We start from the raw sequence: 18,386 nt of genomic DNA, 5'->3' as shown, positions 1-18,386 counted from the left end.
CTTTCAGCATTTTTTTTCAAACTTTAGATTGCCTCAAATTAATTACGTTAATTTGATATGATTATTATCATATTAGATTTAATGGATTATTTTGATTATTTATAAATTTTATATTATAGGGTAACTTATAATACTATACTTAACTGGCATAACATAATTGTAAAACAGAAATAAAATTTTAAATTGATGAATATTTATAAAAAGATTTTATGTATTATAAAACTATATATGGAGTGAATATAAAGTGAATAAATAGTGAAAGATGTAAAGATGATAAAAGAATATATTTAATATGATATTTATTATACAATAGAGTAAGAAAACGGGCATTAGCAATGACTAGACATTTAAGAAAAATGTTTAAAATCAAGAACTTTTTTAGACGTTTATAATTCATCATTTTCTCATGATCATTCTTTCGTCGAAGAATATGTTTTGATCCTTGTTTGTTGACTCTGATTCACTTCCTCCTTTTGGATATCTGAAAATACATTCATTGATAATTTTATAAATAAAGCAAAAATTAATAACGTATGAATCTAATAAAAGTATTGTCTTGTTGTCAAGAGATGAACTCTCACTGAGGTAGTTTTAAGTTTGCTTCTGATCTCATCTCATGACTGATAAACTTTACAACTTTTTAAAAACTATAAATGAGAAACTCTTATTGCTGTATAAATGAGATTGTGCTTTTAAGAACATTTAAATATTCAAAAATATATATGAACAATTTCAAAATGTGATACTTAAAACAGCGATAAATCTTAATATTAGAATTAGAACAATAATAGAGTTTGTTACAATACACCCTTAGAAATTAAGGGTGCATTTAGGACAAACTAAAACTTAATATTTTAGAAATTTGATGAAATCACACCTAGGTTTAAATATAATCATATTATCGAAAAAATTAATTTTTCTTGAACTCTTTTTTGTTGCGCATTTTAAGTTCTCTTGAAATTTTTATAATTGAATTTTGAATTTTCTTGAATTTTGGTATAGTCCATTTTGGCTATATTATGGTCTATTTTAAATTAACTCATAGTTTAAATTAGCACCTTATATACATGATATTATTGTTCAAGTTATAAAGTGTATGGTTTAACAATGAGCCCAATTTTTATGAAAAAAAAACAATCAAATTTCAAAAAAGTTGCTTTCTTTGTCTAAGTATAGACCAAATGAAATATTTTTCTATGAGATCTTGTTTAAAGCTATGTCTAATTCTAAAATAAGGAATGGGATTCTAAAATAAGAATTTTTAAACAATTAAAAATGGAATACAAAATCATTATAAAAAGAAATTCAATAAACTTTTTATAGTGTTATAGTTTACAGTTTTATAGTGTTATAGTTTATAGTTTTATAATGTTATAGTACTAGTTATATCAAGTGTTTTAAAGAAAAAATAAATTATGATACGTACTGGGACTGACCTCGACTATCTTTGTTTTCTATAAAGTTCCTAACAGCATTTTGTATTACAGGGACATCCATTAACTCTTCAGGATTAAGTTCTCCATTTCCATCTTTATCATATGTTTCTACAGTTTCTATTACAAATCGAAGGGTTTTGGCAACTTTTCTCTAAAATAGAAAATATCGATACCTTTAAAGTATTGTTTTTAAATAAAAAAAGTAATATTGAAATCGTTTTTAAAAATGTTTGGTAGAATTAATTTAATTTAGTTTGATATCAAGGAGCTTTCTATTCACATGAAGGAAAAGTGGGTACACGTTATAACTAACCCTTCAGGGCTATAAATAAATATATGAAGAATGATTGCATTGCAGCTTGAGACAACCAGTTCGCATAAGAACATTTAAAGTGAGTATAAAGTTATGTTATGGTATATGCGTCTACAAAACAATGCGCAGTAGTAAGAATTTCTGAAGTCGAAGGCTAGCGCAATGCGGACATTTATCGTCACATGTTTGCTGTTTAATACGAATTAGAACTAAGACAAATGATTATAAACAATTGCTGTAAAAGTTATCGTGAAAGGCGTACTTCATCACTGTCTGTCAAGTCTTGTTGAAGGTGAATCCTCCGTATCCTAACTTTATATTCACTTTATATGCTATTACGTGAACAGATTAACAATTTATACAAGGCCGGAATGCCATTTTTTAATCTTTCTTCATGAATTTGAATTGAGACACAACTAACGCTACAGTAATTTCTGATGCTTTCACACTTATCCTCTTTTCATTTAGGCAATCTTTGTAGATAGTATTAACTTTATTGATAGCCATAAGATATTTAAAAAAAAAAAACATATTTCAACACATCGGGGCTAGAAATCTATCACTGTTTCTACAGTTTTTTTTTATTGGTTGTCATAGAATAAATATTCCGCTAAAAAAAATACCATATTTGAAAGAATACCATATTGAAATAGGATTATAATCCTATTTTTATTGTTTTCTTTATTGACTGTCTTAGAACTAAAATTCTATTAAAAAAGTACCATATTCCAATATATTGGAACAAGAAATATGTTCCTATTATTGCATTTGCATTTACTAAAAATCATTAAATAAAGATTCTAATTTGTTTTCGAAAACTCCATTTTTATTTTTCCTATAACAATAGACTTGATTATATTTAGTTAAAAAATTTGGAATCGTAATATAATTCTTCAGGATTAAAAGAAAAAATAATATAATAATTTAACTACCATATATTCGTATACATTCGGATATCAATACATATATATTTATAATATATATTTATAATATATATTTATAATATGTATTTATAATATATATTTATAATATATATTTATAATATATATATTCATAATATATATTTATAATATATATTTATAATATATATTTATAAACAAATATATGATTTATAAATAAAGGAAAACGTAAATTCTAGGAGACAAAATTTGATCAGATTTTACACAAATAAAAAATTTATCAAAATATATAATTTTAATTTTATAATAATATCAAAATTATTGACCTTTGAATTAAAATATGTAAGATTTTTATGAAACATTATTCTTTAATACTTCAAATCACAGGATAAGGCTAAATTTTTTTCAATTTGACATAAAAATTTCAATACTCACAAATTTTACAAGTATCAATAAAGAATAATTTTTAATTAATCTCAGGAGTTTTTTTCATATTGCGAAAAAATGATGCGTGATAAAAGTGAGGAAAAGGAAGAGGATTTATAAATTATTCGATGGAGCTGCCATCTATAGATCTTAAAGATAATAAATAAATAACAAGTTGAGTAACAAACCTTAGTGGTGACATCTCTTATTTTAGATAGAAACTGGAAAATGAACTGAACTTTATAGAATAGTTTTTATAGTTATTTTACGCATAAAGCCTAGTATTTCCTATACAACCCAACCAACTGGAGGCTGAAGGGGTAATGCTGATTTTAAACGGATATATGAGTAATGAGAGCTACTGTTTTATGTTTTTGAAACGTAGGAAACTTTTACAGTATTTTCTATAGTAACATATTAAAAAAAAACTTTTAAATCTTGCAGTTGGAAATTCATTAATATTAAAAATATTTTTTGGTATTTTATTTAAAAAAAATTAAAGAATTAAAATAAAGAAAAAAAATAAAGAAAAAAATTAAATTAAATTTCAAAAAGAGTCTCTGTGCTTTGGATTTCGACAAATACATATTTCGTATTAGAAAAGAATCTAGAATTCATATGCATTTTATGTTCAATTTGTATACATTTTATATTAAGATAAAGAACAAAATTAACTGTATTAAAAATGATATTTTGTAATTACTGAAATTTTCGTTGATTTATAGATTGGTTTTAAACATATTTTTTTTTCAATATTGACAGCATCCTTGTATAAAAAGATTGCTTACCTTTCATTTTCTGTTTTTCTGGATATTATTAAATCAATCGCGAAAATGCATAACTCTGCAGAAATATAGTAGCATTGATAGTCTTTTCTTTGTTGTATTGAATCTTGAGATTGATTTTACCGCTGTTACTTACATACATATTTATACTAAAGCACAGTATTTTTTCAACTAAAATTATTTGAGTCAATTACCTTGTCTAATATATGCAATGATTGCTCAAATATTTGTAAACATAGCGTATTTTATATGGAAATATTTATATAAAAAACTAGTATTTTTACTTTAGGTTTTCCATACCAATCACAGCTTTTTTTCTTCCAAATTTACAAGAACTGCCTTGAAAATTGTTCAAAACTTTTTAAATTTTTGAGATATTCAAATCAGATTTTTTTTCATAATTTACTTAATAGGATTCAGATTAAAGTAATGAAAAAAAATAAATGTTTTTCGAGTTTTTTGTATGAAATGATTACTTAACATGCTCCTTTCTTGCGCAATAATTTACAAAATTGTTTTAAATTTTAGAATGATATTTTATTAATAATTAACAATAACTCTAAAAATTTTGGTTTACTTTATTGAATATTTTCGCAGTTATAGTAGGAAAATGTAACATAAACAAAAACGTTTTTTTTTACGAATATACCAACTTCTCCGTACATTTTTTAACTAGGCTTACGAACTTTTGTGGTGCAGTTTTGTGCAAAAGATAACCAAAGTAATTGATACAATTACAAGCTTTTTCCATATTTTTTGGTCATAGGTTGTTAAAAAACACTCTCTTTAGTTCATAATTTATTGCTGGTCTCTGAAACCTCTGAAAGCTTTAAACTTTATTGATATGAATGAGAAATTCTTCGTCTAAATTTATAAAATGGCACTTTTAAATTTATTTCACTTCTAAATCTATAAAATAATTCAGTAAGTATTTTATGAGAGATATTAAAAAATTAGTAAGCATACGAAAGTCACTTAGAGTATGCGCAGACGACAAAAAACGAAAAAAAAAAAAAAAAAAAAAAAACTAACTGTTTAATTTGGAAATACAAATGATTTTAGCATCATAGCAGACGATTTTTTCATAATTTTTTTTAATAACTCAGTTTCAAAGGCGGAATAGCCTGGTTGGTAGGGCTTTGCGCTCATGTTCAAAAGTTCGTTTTTTCGATCCCAGCCGGCCAAAGACTCCTCGTGTAGTAAATGGTGACTGATGCACGTTAAATCTGTCGCGTTGTGAAGTCCTCCGTGTTTCCATAAGAAATCAATACCTCTGGGGGTACTGATCCAAGAGTTTCCTTGTCTTCTGGATTGGTTCAAAATTGCAAGGGTACGGAGTTGAACACTAGTAGTCGTAAGCCCAAAATTTTGGGTCAGCTGCTTAACGACGGATATATATATATATATATATATATATATATATATATATATATATATATATATATATATATATATATATATATATATATATATATATATATATATATATATATATATATATATATATATATATATATATATATTCTATATATATATATATTCTATATATATATATATTCTATATATTCCATATATCTATCTATATATATATTGATTCGAAGAAATAAAGGGTTTCAGGAATTAAATATTTAGAAAATTCATCTACGAAAGTGTAAATTCATTTACGATGCTGGCGAAGACTACTTTGGACACTCCTAAAATTTTGTAAGTGTAACTTCAAAAACCTAGCTTTGTGTCCAACAAATTGCAGAGTGACTCACTTATAAGTTTTTAATTAGTTTTGTCCAACCGCTGTAATTTTCAATGAATTCTATTATTATTTTAAAACTATCATTTTAACCATTGTGTTATAATAATATGGCTTAGCAGTAGTGCAAAAAAAAAAACATTTTTAAGTGTAAATTAGGCAAATCATACTTACGATTACTGCTGGTAATTCATAGCGTTTTCCCATTCTGGGGATGGAATTGGCGATTTTTGTAAAAAATTGTGATGAGCATTGATGACTGATGAAAATTAAAACAATACATAGAGGTAACAAAGTTCTTGGGGACACTGTTGAAGAAAAAGAATGAAATTAATAAGTTTTGGGGAGTAGTTATAAAATGTAGCGAAATTTAGCAATGAGAAATATCCTCAGTTTATTTTACTTTTTACTTTCAAATTATTATGTATTATTTTATGCATAAATCGCGAAAAAGTAGTTTAAATTTTAATTTCATGTTTTTCACTTCTTTAAATTGTCTAATCGTGTAAGTTAAGAGCGTGTTTATAAAATGATTTAGTTACAAAATGAAAAATGAAAGAGCTAAACGTAATTCCCATTTGTACATTCTATTAAACTCTAGAGCTCGTAGAGATTACGTAGTTTAAATTCTGTTAAGTTAATTTAATTTCCATGGACGAAATTTTATTGTTAAATTAAACATTAGAATTCGTTAATCGTCCACTTAAAGGCATAATTAGAAAAGAGTAAATTTCGGAATTTTTAATATCCATTAAAATTGTTGTTTGGGCTTTGGTGGGAACAATAACGTTAACAGCAGCTATTTCTGAATTCTACAGATATTTATGTTATATGAACTAAATATTTACTACTTATGCAATATAATTTTCTTTTCAAATAATATTAACACTATAATATTTTTTTTTCTTCGAAGTTGAGAATATTTGATGATATTAAACAATGAATTTAGGGGAAAAGCAATTGGTGTTATTATTTAAAGATACAGTTTTTGGTCAATTTTTTTCTCAGATGGAAGTAACTAGCATTTTGTTACGGAAATGCATCTTAAAACTCAAGAAAATACTTGAAATATATTTTAAGGATGGCTAAGTTATTTAAAAGTATTTACTTTAATCTTGTTTTAATGAAAATGATTGCGTGGTTTTGCACGTTACTTTTTTGTATCAAAACACTAAATTGCTTCATCAAAATGTCTTTCCCACAATAATATAATTTAGATATTTCTGCCATTTGTTAAGTATGTTAATAAGTAACCCCCTATTTAAATTTTCTACTCTAAGTTTTACTTATTAAGACTTAGACACTATTAAAAAAATATTTTTCTCTTTTTTCATTTACATTGACTCAGTTAAAATCATCTCCAAAATTAGCCCTTTTGGCTTGAAATTCCCTTTAAGGTATTTATGGGAAAGTTTGTAATAATTTATGGCAATCCTATCACTTAGCAAAATTATAAAAATTTTTACTGTGAATTAAATTTAAACTTTGTTGTTGTTAATTTAAAGTTTTATCTATGTATATATAAAGCAATTTCCGTTGAAAGTACATTGTTTTTAAATTTCGTTTACAACTTATGATTAACTAAATGTTATATGCTATCATTTCTTTCAATCAGCACAAAATTCTATCCCACCCTGACGAACAAAACAAGTAAAATTACCGTAATGATATTTCTTGTGAAAAAAAAAACATAATTTTGGTTTATAAAATCAAAATATTTTATCCATTCATCTGCTAATTATTCCATTCATATGGTAACGGTTTACCGAAAATTCTGGTTTATAAAATGATAGTTTTTATTTCTACACATTTAGTAAAAAATACAAAACTGAAAAGTAAATTTAAACGAATGAATTGTTACCAAATCACATCGGTTAAAATTACCGAACTTATTGGTGTTCTAGTAGAGAAAGAAATTTGGTAAAATTTACCATATACTGGTAGTTTTGACCATAATTGTTTTCTTAATTTAGCAATTTAACAACAATAATGTTGATTGATGAATAATTGAAATTAATTCAATGGAATATTTATTAAATGCTTATAATGATCGGGGAGCAGGTTGTGTAATTTGTAAATCTAGAAGCATCAAAGCTTTGTACAAAAATATTACTAGTAATTTTTTCGTAAGTACTACTGACAATATTTTTATTCGTGGAATTGGTCCAAGGAGATGTTATATGTAGTTATATACTATCATACATTGGTTATATTAAAGATATCTTTTGTTGGTACTTGAAATATATCTATTCTACATAAGTACATTTCCTAACAGATTGTGTATAAACGTATGCATTCCAGCAAATGCAGTGTCTTTTATAGTTTAAAAGGGTCAAAACCTTTAATAATTTAAAGCTTTTCGTATTGTAATTCTGTTCGATTTTCTAACTATTACATTTTACCTAAAATAAATACCAGATTGAATCTAGATTAGATTTGCCAATCATTAACTGAAAAATCTTTTAGTGACACATATAATATTTACACATACTATTAAAACATAAATTCCTAAATTATCATCTTATCTGTATGACTTTTAAATGCCAAAATTTGAGAAAAGCGTACTTTTTAATTTAAAAAGTAGAGTTTTAATAATACAAATGGTTGTTCATTATTTTGATCAAAAATACAATTTACTTTTTACGAGTTGTGAAAACTTGTGAAACGCTAGGGAAAAATCCTACTTTTTTAATTTTATAATTCGAAATAGCCACTGATTATTCGTAGTGTTAAGAATAATAGTATAACACAAAATGTATGAAAAAAAAGAGAAGTCAAGTCATTGACTTCATCTTAAGAAAGTGAACTTTGAAAAGAGAAGTCATTTTATCAAAAATAAAAATAAAAAAATGCTAGATGAGTAAAAAGATTAATATAATTATAAGTTCAGTATTTAAACTTACCTTGCATTTTTGTTTTTTACAATGTCAAGAGCAATTTTAAAGACCTGAGACAGACAAAGATGGTTTCAAACAATGATTAACTCTAATAAATGATAATGCTCTATGATATTTTCTCCTTCAAGTATTGATAGAACGATGCGGGTTCAACTGTCCCTCCAGCTGTGATAGAGGCAAATGAACAACCCAGATGCTTCTGAAATTTAGACATAAACAAGGTTAATAATATGAAAAACGATTTATCAATTATTGTGCTGGCAATGTGATTGTTTGGGGGAAAGAGAAAGACAGACGTGAGAGCTTCTGTACTTTGACCTTATGTTTTCTCAGTACTGTTGAGGTTTACGAACCTCAGCATGTCACACACATGGGGTTATATTTGACATATTGATCAGCGATATATAAAATTTCGAATAAGAAACATAAAAACATATTAAGAAAATTTCAAAAAGAAAATACCTGTAGTAGTTAGTAATACTTCTATTATAAAGTTTTAATGCATCCTTTTAACTGGTTCCATCTATAAAATTACTGCTTAATAACTTTTTTAATTACAAATAAAATTAGAACTGTTAAAAATTTTCTGATAAAAATATCTAAATAGTTTATGTAATATTATATTAGAATGTAATATTATATTGTATATTATGTAATATTATATTAGAATAGATCATATGTTTGCAAAAGAAAAATAAAAAATTCATTTTTATCCTAATAAGTGTGAAAGCGTCTCAAATTAAAATAAAAATCAACTTTTAAATAATGAGAAAAATATGAAAATAGAGTCAAAGTTAGATATATAACATAAATACAAGAATATTGCTCATAAATCTAACATAATTTAAGTGAAAACAAAGCTGGAAAAATTTAAAACTAAGAAATGTAGTATGTAAAACAGTGTATACTTCATTTATTATCTTTAATTTCAATTATATTTTTTGTTTAATGTTAACAATTTACGTACATAAAATAATATTTAATGCAAACAATTTTTATAATGTATATTTGTTTAATATTATTTTGTTTAATGTGTCATTATCATGTATGAAATTAAATAGAATAAAATTTTATAAAATAATTATTTGAATTAGAGCGATCAGTTTTTTAAAGAGAAAATCTGGAAATAATCTCCTAAGGAAAGGAAAAACTTAAAATTAAATGTATTTTGAAGTTCTATTGAAACATATAAATAGAAATACGGATTTTAGTTGAGTTCAACGGATAAATTACGATTCTAATAAGTTGACTATTACTACGTGGTTCATTTGGATCCGAGTAGCTTCTTGAAATTCTAGAACGTGATCACTGAAGGGATCAAAGATTGCCAATTTCCTCATTAGACATTTTATGATTTTTTTACTTTACTATGATTTTTTTACGTTTTTGGTGAATATGTCAAACTTTGAGTAGCAAATCATTAAAACAAACGAATAAATAAGGCACGTAACATATGTCAAAGAAATAAAGCATTTTAAACTTAGGGATCAGATATATGTAGTTTTATGCAGCACAGTTTACTACATTAATATAGTACTACAAATCCGAAAATTTATTAATACATGCTCTAATAATATAACTTACATACAACTCTTACATATCCAAGCATATTTTCTAACGGATATCAATGAAAACATATGAATGAATTTATTATTATTCTTTCGAAAAAACAACAAAATGCACCAACAACAACACCTTTATTTTCAGTAAAAATAAGAAGTATTAAGTCATATAAGAATTAAGTATTTATTTCAAAGAAATATTAAGCACGAATAAGCATCGTTGAGGTAAATTAATGGCATTAATATGAACAAAAAAGTACCGTTTATCTGCATCTACCGTTTATCAGCTTGGTGATTTTAGTTAAAATGTATGTACAGTTAATTATTAGTTCACGCTATCTGTTTAAATATTTACATGCTCGACTGGGTATGTAAGGTGAAAATATAGATGCCCCATTGAAAATTTCACATGCCCCAGGCTTCTAGGCTAATATAATTTTCAAGCCCTTACTACTACTACAGTTTACTGCAATAAATATAGTTAGCTTCGTAGAAAAATATTTATTTAAAATATTACAACAAGTTTGAAAATTTTAGTCGCGAAAAGTTTTTAGAAAAAGTCTATGGATACAATTATAAAACAAAACTTTGGAATATAAAAAAGCTCAAATTTTCTCTAACCAGCACTGGTTCTTGTAAGTGCATGCTATAAATATTTACAAAGTCTAGTGCTAAAAATACGTGCCATACTTTAATTACTAAGAGAAAGATGACTGTGCACAAAATATCTTTCGAAAATTTTCGTTTTAATTAAAAGAAAGTTTTGTCTTTTAAACAAAAAGTTTTTAATAAATTATTTTATTTAAATGCTCATGAGAAATTTTTTCACTAAGTTCTAAATCAATAAACTGGAAATAAAAATATAAAATAACAATTGCTAACAATGCTCACTTGAAAAGAATAACGAAGCTAAAAAAATGATTGTATAATAGAAGTAGAACTTAATGTATTTTAGGCATTTATTAAAAGTTTAACCATATTTGCTAAAATTACGCGATTTCTCTGAAATATTGAGAATAAAACAGAAAAATCATCTTGCAACTAATTAAAACAGAAAAATTTAAAACCAGGAAAAGTATTAAGAATTTCAATTGTTAAATCATATTACAACTAACCTCTTAAAAGGCTTGTAATTCTGTAGAACTCTCTACATACTCTTGACATAAAATAAAATATTCAGCTTAGCTTCAATTTTCTTCTTCTCAACAACGAACTGGAAATCTAAGTATTAAATCTTATTCGCAAATGAAAATTCTGCTTTCCTATCCAAGTGAAAACTGGAAAAGAAAACAGGATCATCCGGATTTTATACTCCAACATCTTGAGGCTCTTCTTTAAAAAATCCTTATGTCATTAACATCGAGGGAGTATACTCCATAGTTGTGACCTAAAAACCTGATAATTACAAATATCTGAAAGTTTTAGCCGGGGAGATGTGACCTAATTTCATATCTGGAAAAGTTACTGTGAAAGAGTAATATCCAGTTCAAGGTGGAAAACCGGGAACAATCGAATGAGAGTGAATATTGATCGATTTTCTTAGAAACTGTTCATGTATTAAGTAAGGAAAAAACCATTTTATTTATAGCACATTTGCTAATCGCCAATGGTTCAGTAAAGTTTAAAAAAATACTTTATTTTATACTTAATTGATCGGCAACTGTTGAAAAAAAGACAAAGCTATTATTCATAAATTTTGTACTTTGACTCCAATTATCGAAATCTTTCTTATTCTGGGGTCAACGACATCTTTCGTGCTCCTTATTATAGTTAGAATAAGGTTTTATGAATGCTTGATCTTAAATGTTTAAGTGCTTTTCTAGTTTTTTGGTAGATGTTTTTTGTATGTCCATTAAAATCTTTGACTTATTCTTCAAAAGCTGCACAAGTGTTTAAAATAATAATTTTAAAACCGTTAATTTTAACATTTTAATTATCTCACTCATTGCGATGAAAGTAGTGTTATAAATTTTCTAAATTGCTATGGTATGGATAATATCGAGTTTTATTTTCATTTAGGTGGATTGTTAAACTATTAAGATACCTTGTTATTCCGTACTACAGCAACAGTTGGTTTGCAACAGATTTAAGGTGCAATTAGTAACAAGTGATGCTAGTTTTGTGGTTATATTTAAGTTTGAACTATCAAACCATGAACTAATGATTGTGAATCATGCCTGAAACCTCTGCACCTATTGGGTGATCACGTACCAATCAGAGTATGAAAATTGTTTTGTGAATATTCTCCAACACCAGGTACTGGAAAAATAACATACAACTACACTGACACTGAGGAAAAAAAGTATTTCCAAAATTGTCAGAATAAGGTAAGCAATTTTACCGTGTTTCTGACTCTGGAAATACCAAAAATTTCCGAAACACTTAGGTAATGATTTTGGTAAGATTAACTATAAAATATAGTTTTATAATATGTGACAAAATGCATTAAATGTGGTAAAATTTGGTAATTTTTTTATGATATTTAAGAGCATGGCATGAAATCTATTTATTCGGTTAAATTTACTCTTCAGTTTTGTATTTTTACTAATTGTGCAGTAATAAGAAATGTAATTTTGAAAACCAGAATTTCCGGTAAACAGTTACCATATGAATGAACGAAAAATCATAAAATGAGTGGTTTTAATGCTGTTTATTTTGGTTTTTATTACTAGAATTGTATTTTTTACCAGATATATCATTACCATACAGTACGATAATTTTACCAGAATTCTTTCTGTTTGTAGATAAAGATATGTGTACGGTAGTCAGGCCACCGTTTCACAACCTTTAAACATGCTACAATTTTTGAGCATTTTGGATCGATCAGAAGTCGCTAATGTTTTGATCTACACAGACTATCAAGCAGAAAAACAAATATAACAAAATAAATGGTTTTTATGCCATGGTCTTAGGCGTCATGATAAAATCACCAAATTTTACCACAGCTACTAATTTCAATCAAAATGTATAAAATTATATATTATATTATATCAAAAGTATATTATTGTTAATTTTACAAAAATCATTGTCAAAACGTTCAGGTGAAAATTACCAAGCTTTTTGATCTTCCCCATGGAGCCTGAAATACAGCAAATTTTACCAAATTTTAGTACTTTTGACTATATTTTTTTCAGAGTATATAAGATGCAATAATTTTTTTCCTTTAAATACAGAAGTTTTGAAGAAGTAAATAAAATCGCTCCTGATGGTAATAATAAACTAAATATAACACTTAATATTAAATGTTTATTTTTTAAATTAAATCTTGTGTTTCTTAAATTATAAAATACATTTAGACAATATTGTGAAAAAAAATAAAATATAGAAAGCAGTGCTCTTTTTAAATTATTGTATTTCAACATATTTTTTTTTATCTATACCTGTTGTTTTTTTATTCTTGTGCTTTTAAAATTAAGAAGTACATTTAAACTTTATAATAAAGAAATAAATTACAATAAAAAACGCTTTTTTTAAATAAATTATTCAGCTATATTTTCTGTATTTTTGCGTTTTTTAAACTTACAGTAGAAAAAATACATGAAGAAATACTTTTTTTTTAAATATTGTATTCCTGCAAGTTTTCTTTTTTATCTATTGCTGTTATTTTGATTATGTTTCCTTAAATTTCAAATTAATATTTAACCTATAATAGAAAAGAAAAATTACAATAAACCAATACTCTTTTTAAAATATGGTATTTCGGAGTATTTTGTTTTATTTCCAACCATTATCCATTGCAGTGTATGCTAAAATAAATTTCTTCTATCACAAGTGCTGCGATTTTAAATTAGAGCGTATTATACCTATGATGAATGTTTTGAATTAATCAACTGATGTGGCCATTTGTTTTTATAATTAAATAGTACTCGTAATAATAATAGTTCATGCATCAAAACTAATGCTTTTGTAGCAGAAAAACAATTGTTTTTAATTTTTTATTTTATAAAGTAACATTCCTGTAGATAATGTCAGATATTTTACTTTTAAACTTTACTATATGTTAAAAAATTCTTAAGTTTTCCTTTTTGAAAATGCTTAAATTTGAAATTTATTAATGGAGAGTATAATAAAAATGTTTTATTGAATATCTAAAATTTTTCTAATATCCGTGACAGAAAATACAGTTTATATTGCAAAGACATGACAGCATTTTTAATATTTTTTTCCAACTCTACTTAAGAACACTGTATAATTAATTTACAGATTTTAGTTATTCAGAATAGATAGTACACCAAAATAAACTTTTTGCAAATGAACTTTTTGCTGTGAAAAATAAATGGTACTGGATAATAGGTACAGAATACATTTTAAAAGATGCGTCATAAAACTGCCTAACACAAAACGTTCAGTATTTCGATCATTTTGTAACCGTGCCAGTTGTAAATGGTTAAAAACAGGCAGATTTGTATTCATGGTTTTTTAACCATACTACTTGTAAACGATTTCAAAACTGTAAAGGTAAAAAAAGTTCTTTACCGTAAATTTTACGGTTAATTGGATGCTTCTGGTTATTTTACCAGGATCTTAAAATTAAAATTCTAACAGTGTACTCAATAAGTTGAACTTGCAAACTATTTCAACAGTTAGCCTAAAACATATACTGCCTTTAATAAACTTAGCTCAAATTATTGTTTTTTCACATACTAAGGGCCAACTTTAACTGTAGAAAGTTCAGGCCTTTTAATATTAATTTCACTGCATAATTTTGCCCTAAGACGGTTGCCAAAATAGATGCAAAATGTGTTGAGGATTTTATTTGCTTATAACCTTATAAAGTAGGAAGAAGATTTATGTTAAAGTTAGAGCTGAACGACCGTCTGGTCAAAAAATGAAATGTTCACAAAAGTGGGGTTGATGCAGAACAAAAAAATATGGTTGATGTAAGCAGCTGAACAAAACTTGTGCAAGGATTTGATTTTTTAATTCTAAAAATAAAGTGTTTTAAAAAAGCACAATGCGAAATATTTTAAATTTTTTCAAGCACTCAATAAGCAATATGTATTGTTAATTTCTGCTTAAAAATACTTGAATAATATGAATAAAATTAAAAAATATTTGAGAAATATATATAAATATTAATGTTATTATTTCAAAGAGCTTTTATATTTTCACGTTAAATGCCATTTTAAGGTGTTAAGATTTTAAGAAAATGAAATAAAAAAAATATTATATATTTTTTTTAAAAATTTAAAATGCTTTTTTTTGAAGTTTAAATTGTTGCGAGGAATTTAAAAAAAATATAAATGAGTTCTGAGTGAAATTCCAATGTTATTTGATAAAAAACTCTTGATGTTCAATTGTAACATTTACCATTCAAAGAAAAGAATGTCAGAAAATAAATGAAGGAAATAGTCAATAAATAAAAAAAATAAAATAACGTTTCAGTAGAAATACATAAAAAAAATGAAGAACGGAAAAATAAATCATCGGAGAAATAAAAAATTAAATTTCTGTAAGGAAACGGAAAAATATTTAAATAAACGGGAACATTTTAGGCAACTCTGCAGCTGTTACGCTTTCAATTCTGCAAAAAATTTTTTTTTGCAGTGTTCCTAACAATTATTTCGTTGACATAAGCAATTCTTTTGTTGACCTCTGTTTAGCGACCGTCGCTTAAGGTTAACTTTCTCTGTAATTAAAACTACTAACTTTTACTGTAATCAACTTTCGTATTCTTGGGTAATTTATATTATTTCGTATTCGGTACTAAGGTCGTCTTTGCGCAACGTTTTACGAACTATAATTTAAGAACTTTTTAGATTAGATTTTAAAGTTCTTCTAAGCTACCAAAATGTGACCGCTGTAAAAAATTTCGATCAAATTATGGTGGAATGCACTAGTGCATATAGAACGATACAATTTGGGTGCATCATCTGTATAATCCATTTCACCGTAAAATAGTATACCTTAATATTTATTTAATTAGAGTGATATAGGAATATTTATTTAATTCGAGTGATGTAGTAATTTTTTTGAAATTATTACTGTGAAAATTACGATACATCGGATTTTTTGCTCCGGAACCTATTCCCGTAAAAATTGATTTTACGGTAAAAAGTAGAGTCATGTTGAGTGCCGATATTTTTTTACCAGAATTTTTCACAGTACAGGGGAGATTGCGACATAAATTAAAATTTTTCTGTATTTCAAAATTTTGAATTCTGCATAAAAACTAATATATTTATTGTTTTTTTTATTTATTGTCCTAATTAATTTTATATTTCTGAACTAAAATGCTAACGCCCCTAAAAATAAATCCTCAACATGAAAACTTTAAATCGCATCTCTTATTAGACCTCCCAAAAAGAGCACTTGATTACCTACAAGAACAATGTGAGATACCATTATTTTCAAAAGATTATAAGCAAAAAAAGTGAGAAGCATCTCTCGAAAAAGCACTCGGAAAAGCAATTATATTTTAGTTGTACCTGTATTTATCTATCTTATATTTTTCTTTATACCCTGTTTCATATTTAATAAAACATATTTTATAACTTTGTGCTCTCCAAAACTATAAAATTCATCAAATATTGAAGAAAAAAACTTATTTAATTGCGTATTCTTAGAGGGAGATATTCAACAAGCCAGTTTTACAGGCATTGCGAGTACCTTATCATTTTATATATATAAACATTGTACATAGTTGGTCAGAAGTCATTTTCATGACAAAAGAAAATGAATGACTAAGAAAATGATAGGACACAGTCTAAAAATGTAAGTAATTATACTATATGCATACATCCTCAGAAAAATTGACATGAAATTGCACTATGATTTTGTTACCTGAACCAAAATAAGGTGCAAATTTTCTGAATCCTTAATAAAGGGTTAAACTGAATCATACTTACATACAAGTTTTACCACAATACTATGTAACAAATGAAATGTTTGAGAAGTTTAGAAATCTAGCATAAATCTAGCATATTAAAGTTACAGCACATTTCAACAATTTATAGTTTAAAGTGAAACCGAAAATTGTTGAACAAAACACTGTATGATATTACGCACATTAAAGCATCAGTAACAGACATACATAACTATTCAAATATACACTCTAATTTTAAATAAACAATTAAGAACTTACTTCTTACTAGAAATCTGGAAAGCAGTAAACTTCATTTATTAATTGTAATCTATTAAGATGAATATTAATTCATATAAAATGGTAAATACAATTCCTTCGTGTCCCTTTACATAGCAGAGTTAAATGTATGTTACATAATAACCATTGCGTTAAGAGTAATTTTGAATTCCCGTCACAATATCGTCATGATAAGTGTGTGTTCTCCAGCTAAAGTTCCAAGAATTCATGGGTATTAAATATGTTTTAATATTTTATTCAAATAGCTAAGCATTAACTGGGATGGTCATAGTCATAATCTTTCAGGAAGAAGTCATTCCTCCCACAGATACATGATCACGTCTGACCGCAATTCGAAGGTACGAAGCCGGAACGTTTGCATTTTTAATGTCTTCACTGGGAAGAAATTTGCTTAATTGAATAGAATTCACTATTTAGTTTTGACTGGTAAGAAATTTAATTGGCTGAATATATAATTAAATTCAGGAATCAATATTTTAAACACGAATTGCCTAATAAAAGAACATCTAATTATAGTTTTTATCATTAGTTTGAAAGTCCTAAATCCAGAAACGATGCAGCAATAATAAATGGTCATTTATTTAATTGGTTTTTATATTTTTACTAAATTGGAAAACTAAATGTATATGTTCAAAGCTATGTAAGCTCAATGATTTACAGTGACGGCATTTTTAACAAAAATAAAAATAAAATCTCTTTGGCCACGAATGTTCTTTATTTTAACGAATGGAAGATTCAAAATCAATTTTTTTAAAATATAGACAATAATTGTTATTTTTTAGGTAGTTAAACTGATAATACAATGTATTCTGAGTTTATTTAAGAAAACACCCAAAGAAATGCAAAAGTTTTTTCCAATGAGGTGTGAAACTGAAAAAAAAGTTTTCATTTTCATTTTGTTAAATGATTTTGAGATATATTAAGTTATAAGAGACGTGTTTATTTGTCTCGATCTTTGGAAGCAGTCACATTTCAATAAATGTAGGTGCATTTTAAATTAAATTAAATATTAATATTAATGTGTTGAAGCATTTTAACCCAAAAAAAGAAATTAAAAATGCAAAATTTGCAAATCCAGAATGATACTTTCATTGATTTATGTATATTTGCCGTAGTTAAAAAGTATGCAAACTTTACTTCCGACTGCTTAGGTACTTTCTAAAATACAAAATTGTGTTCCGAAAAAAAATTACAAGCACAAGCAAAACAATACAATCGA

At 25.9% G+C, this 18,386-nt stretch overlaps 1 protein-coding gene across 3 annotated transcripts; it reads right to left on the bottom strand.

Annotated features, from left to right (window-relative positions):
* Nucleotides 1–271: 271 nt before the first annotated feature.
* Nucleotides 272–17,301, bottom strand: LOC107457478 (uncharacterized). 3 transcript variants are annotated; one of them, XM_071187801.2, is made up of 5 exons: nucleotides 17,150–17,301; nucleotides 8,510–8,702; nucleotides 5,781–5,914; nucleotides 1,427–1,587; nucleotides 272–481 (listed from the first exon to the last, which is right to left on the bottom strand). In XM_071187801.2, exons 2-5 carry the CDS (start codon nucleotides 8,514–8,516, stop codon nucleotides 397–399), a joined length of 387 nt encoding a protein of 128 aa, XP_071043902.1. In that variant the 5' UTR covers nucleotides 8,517–8,702; nucleotides 17,150–17,301; the 3' UTR covers nucleotides 272–396. The 3 variants fall into 3 exon arrangements, with proteins under 3 accessions (XP_071043902.1, XP_015931131.1, XP_015931129.1); XM_016075645.4 differs by lacking the exon at nucleotides 17,150–17,301 and adding an exon at nucleotides 11,181–11,523 and having other exon boundaries at nucleotides 1,437–1,587; XM_016075643.5 differs by lacking the exon at nucleotides 17,150–17,301 and adding an exon at nucleotides 11,181–11,521.
* Between the last annotated feature and the right edge of the window lie 1,085 nt (nucleotides 17,302–18,386).

Source organism: Parasteatoda tepidariorum, chromosome 11, assembly GCF_982258835.1.
Source record: "Parasteatoda tepidariorum strain Cologne lab strain chromosome 11, Ptep-v5.0, whole genome shotgun sequence".
In the NCBI taxonomy this organism is placed as follows: domain Eukaryota; kingdom Metazoa; phylum Arthropoda; class Arachnida; order Araneae; family Theridiidae; genus Parasteatoda; species Parasteatoda tepidariorum.
The sequence above is the reverse complement of the archived record's forward strand: the minus strand, read 5'-3'. Positions and strand labels throughout refer to the sequence as shown.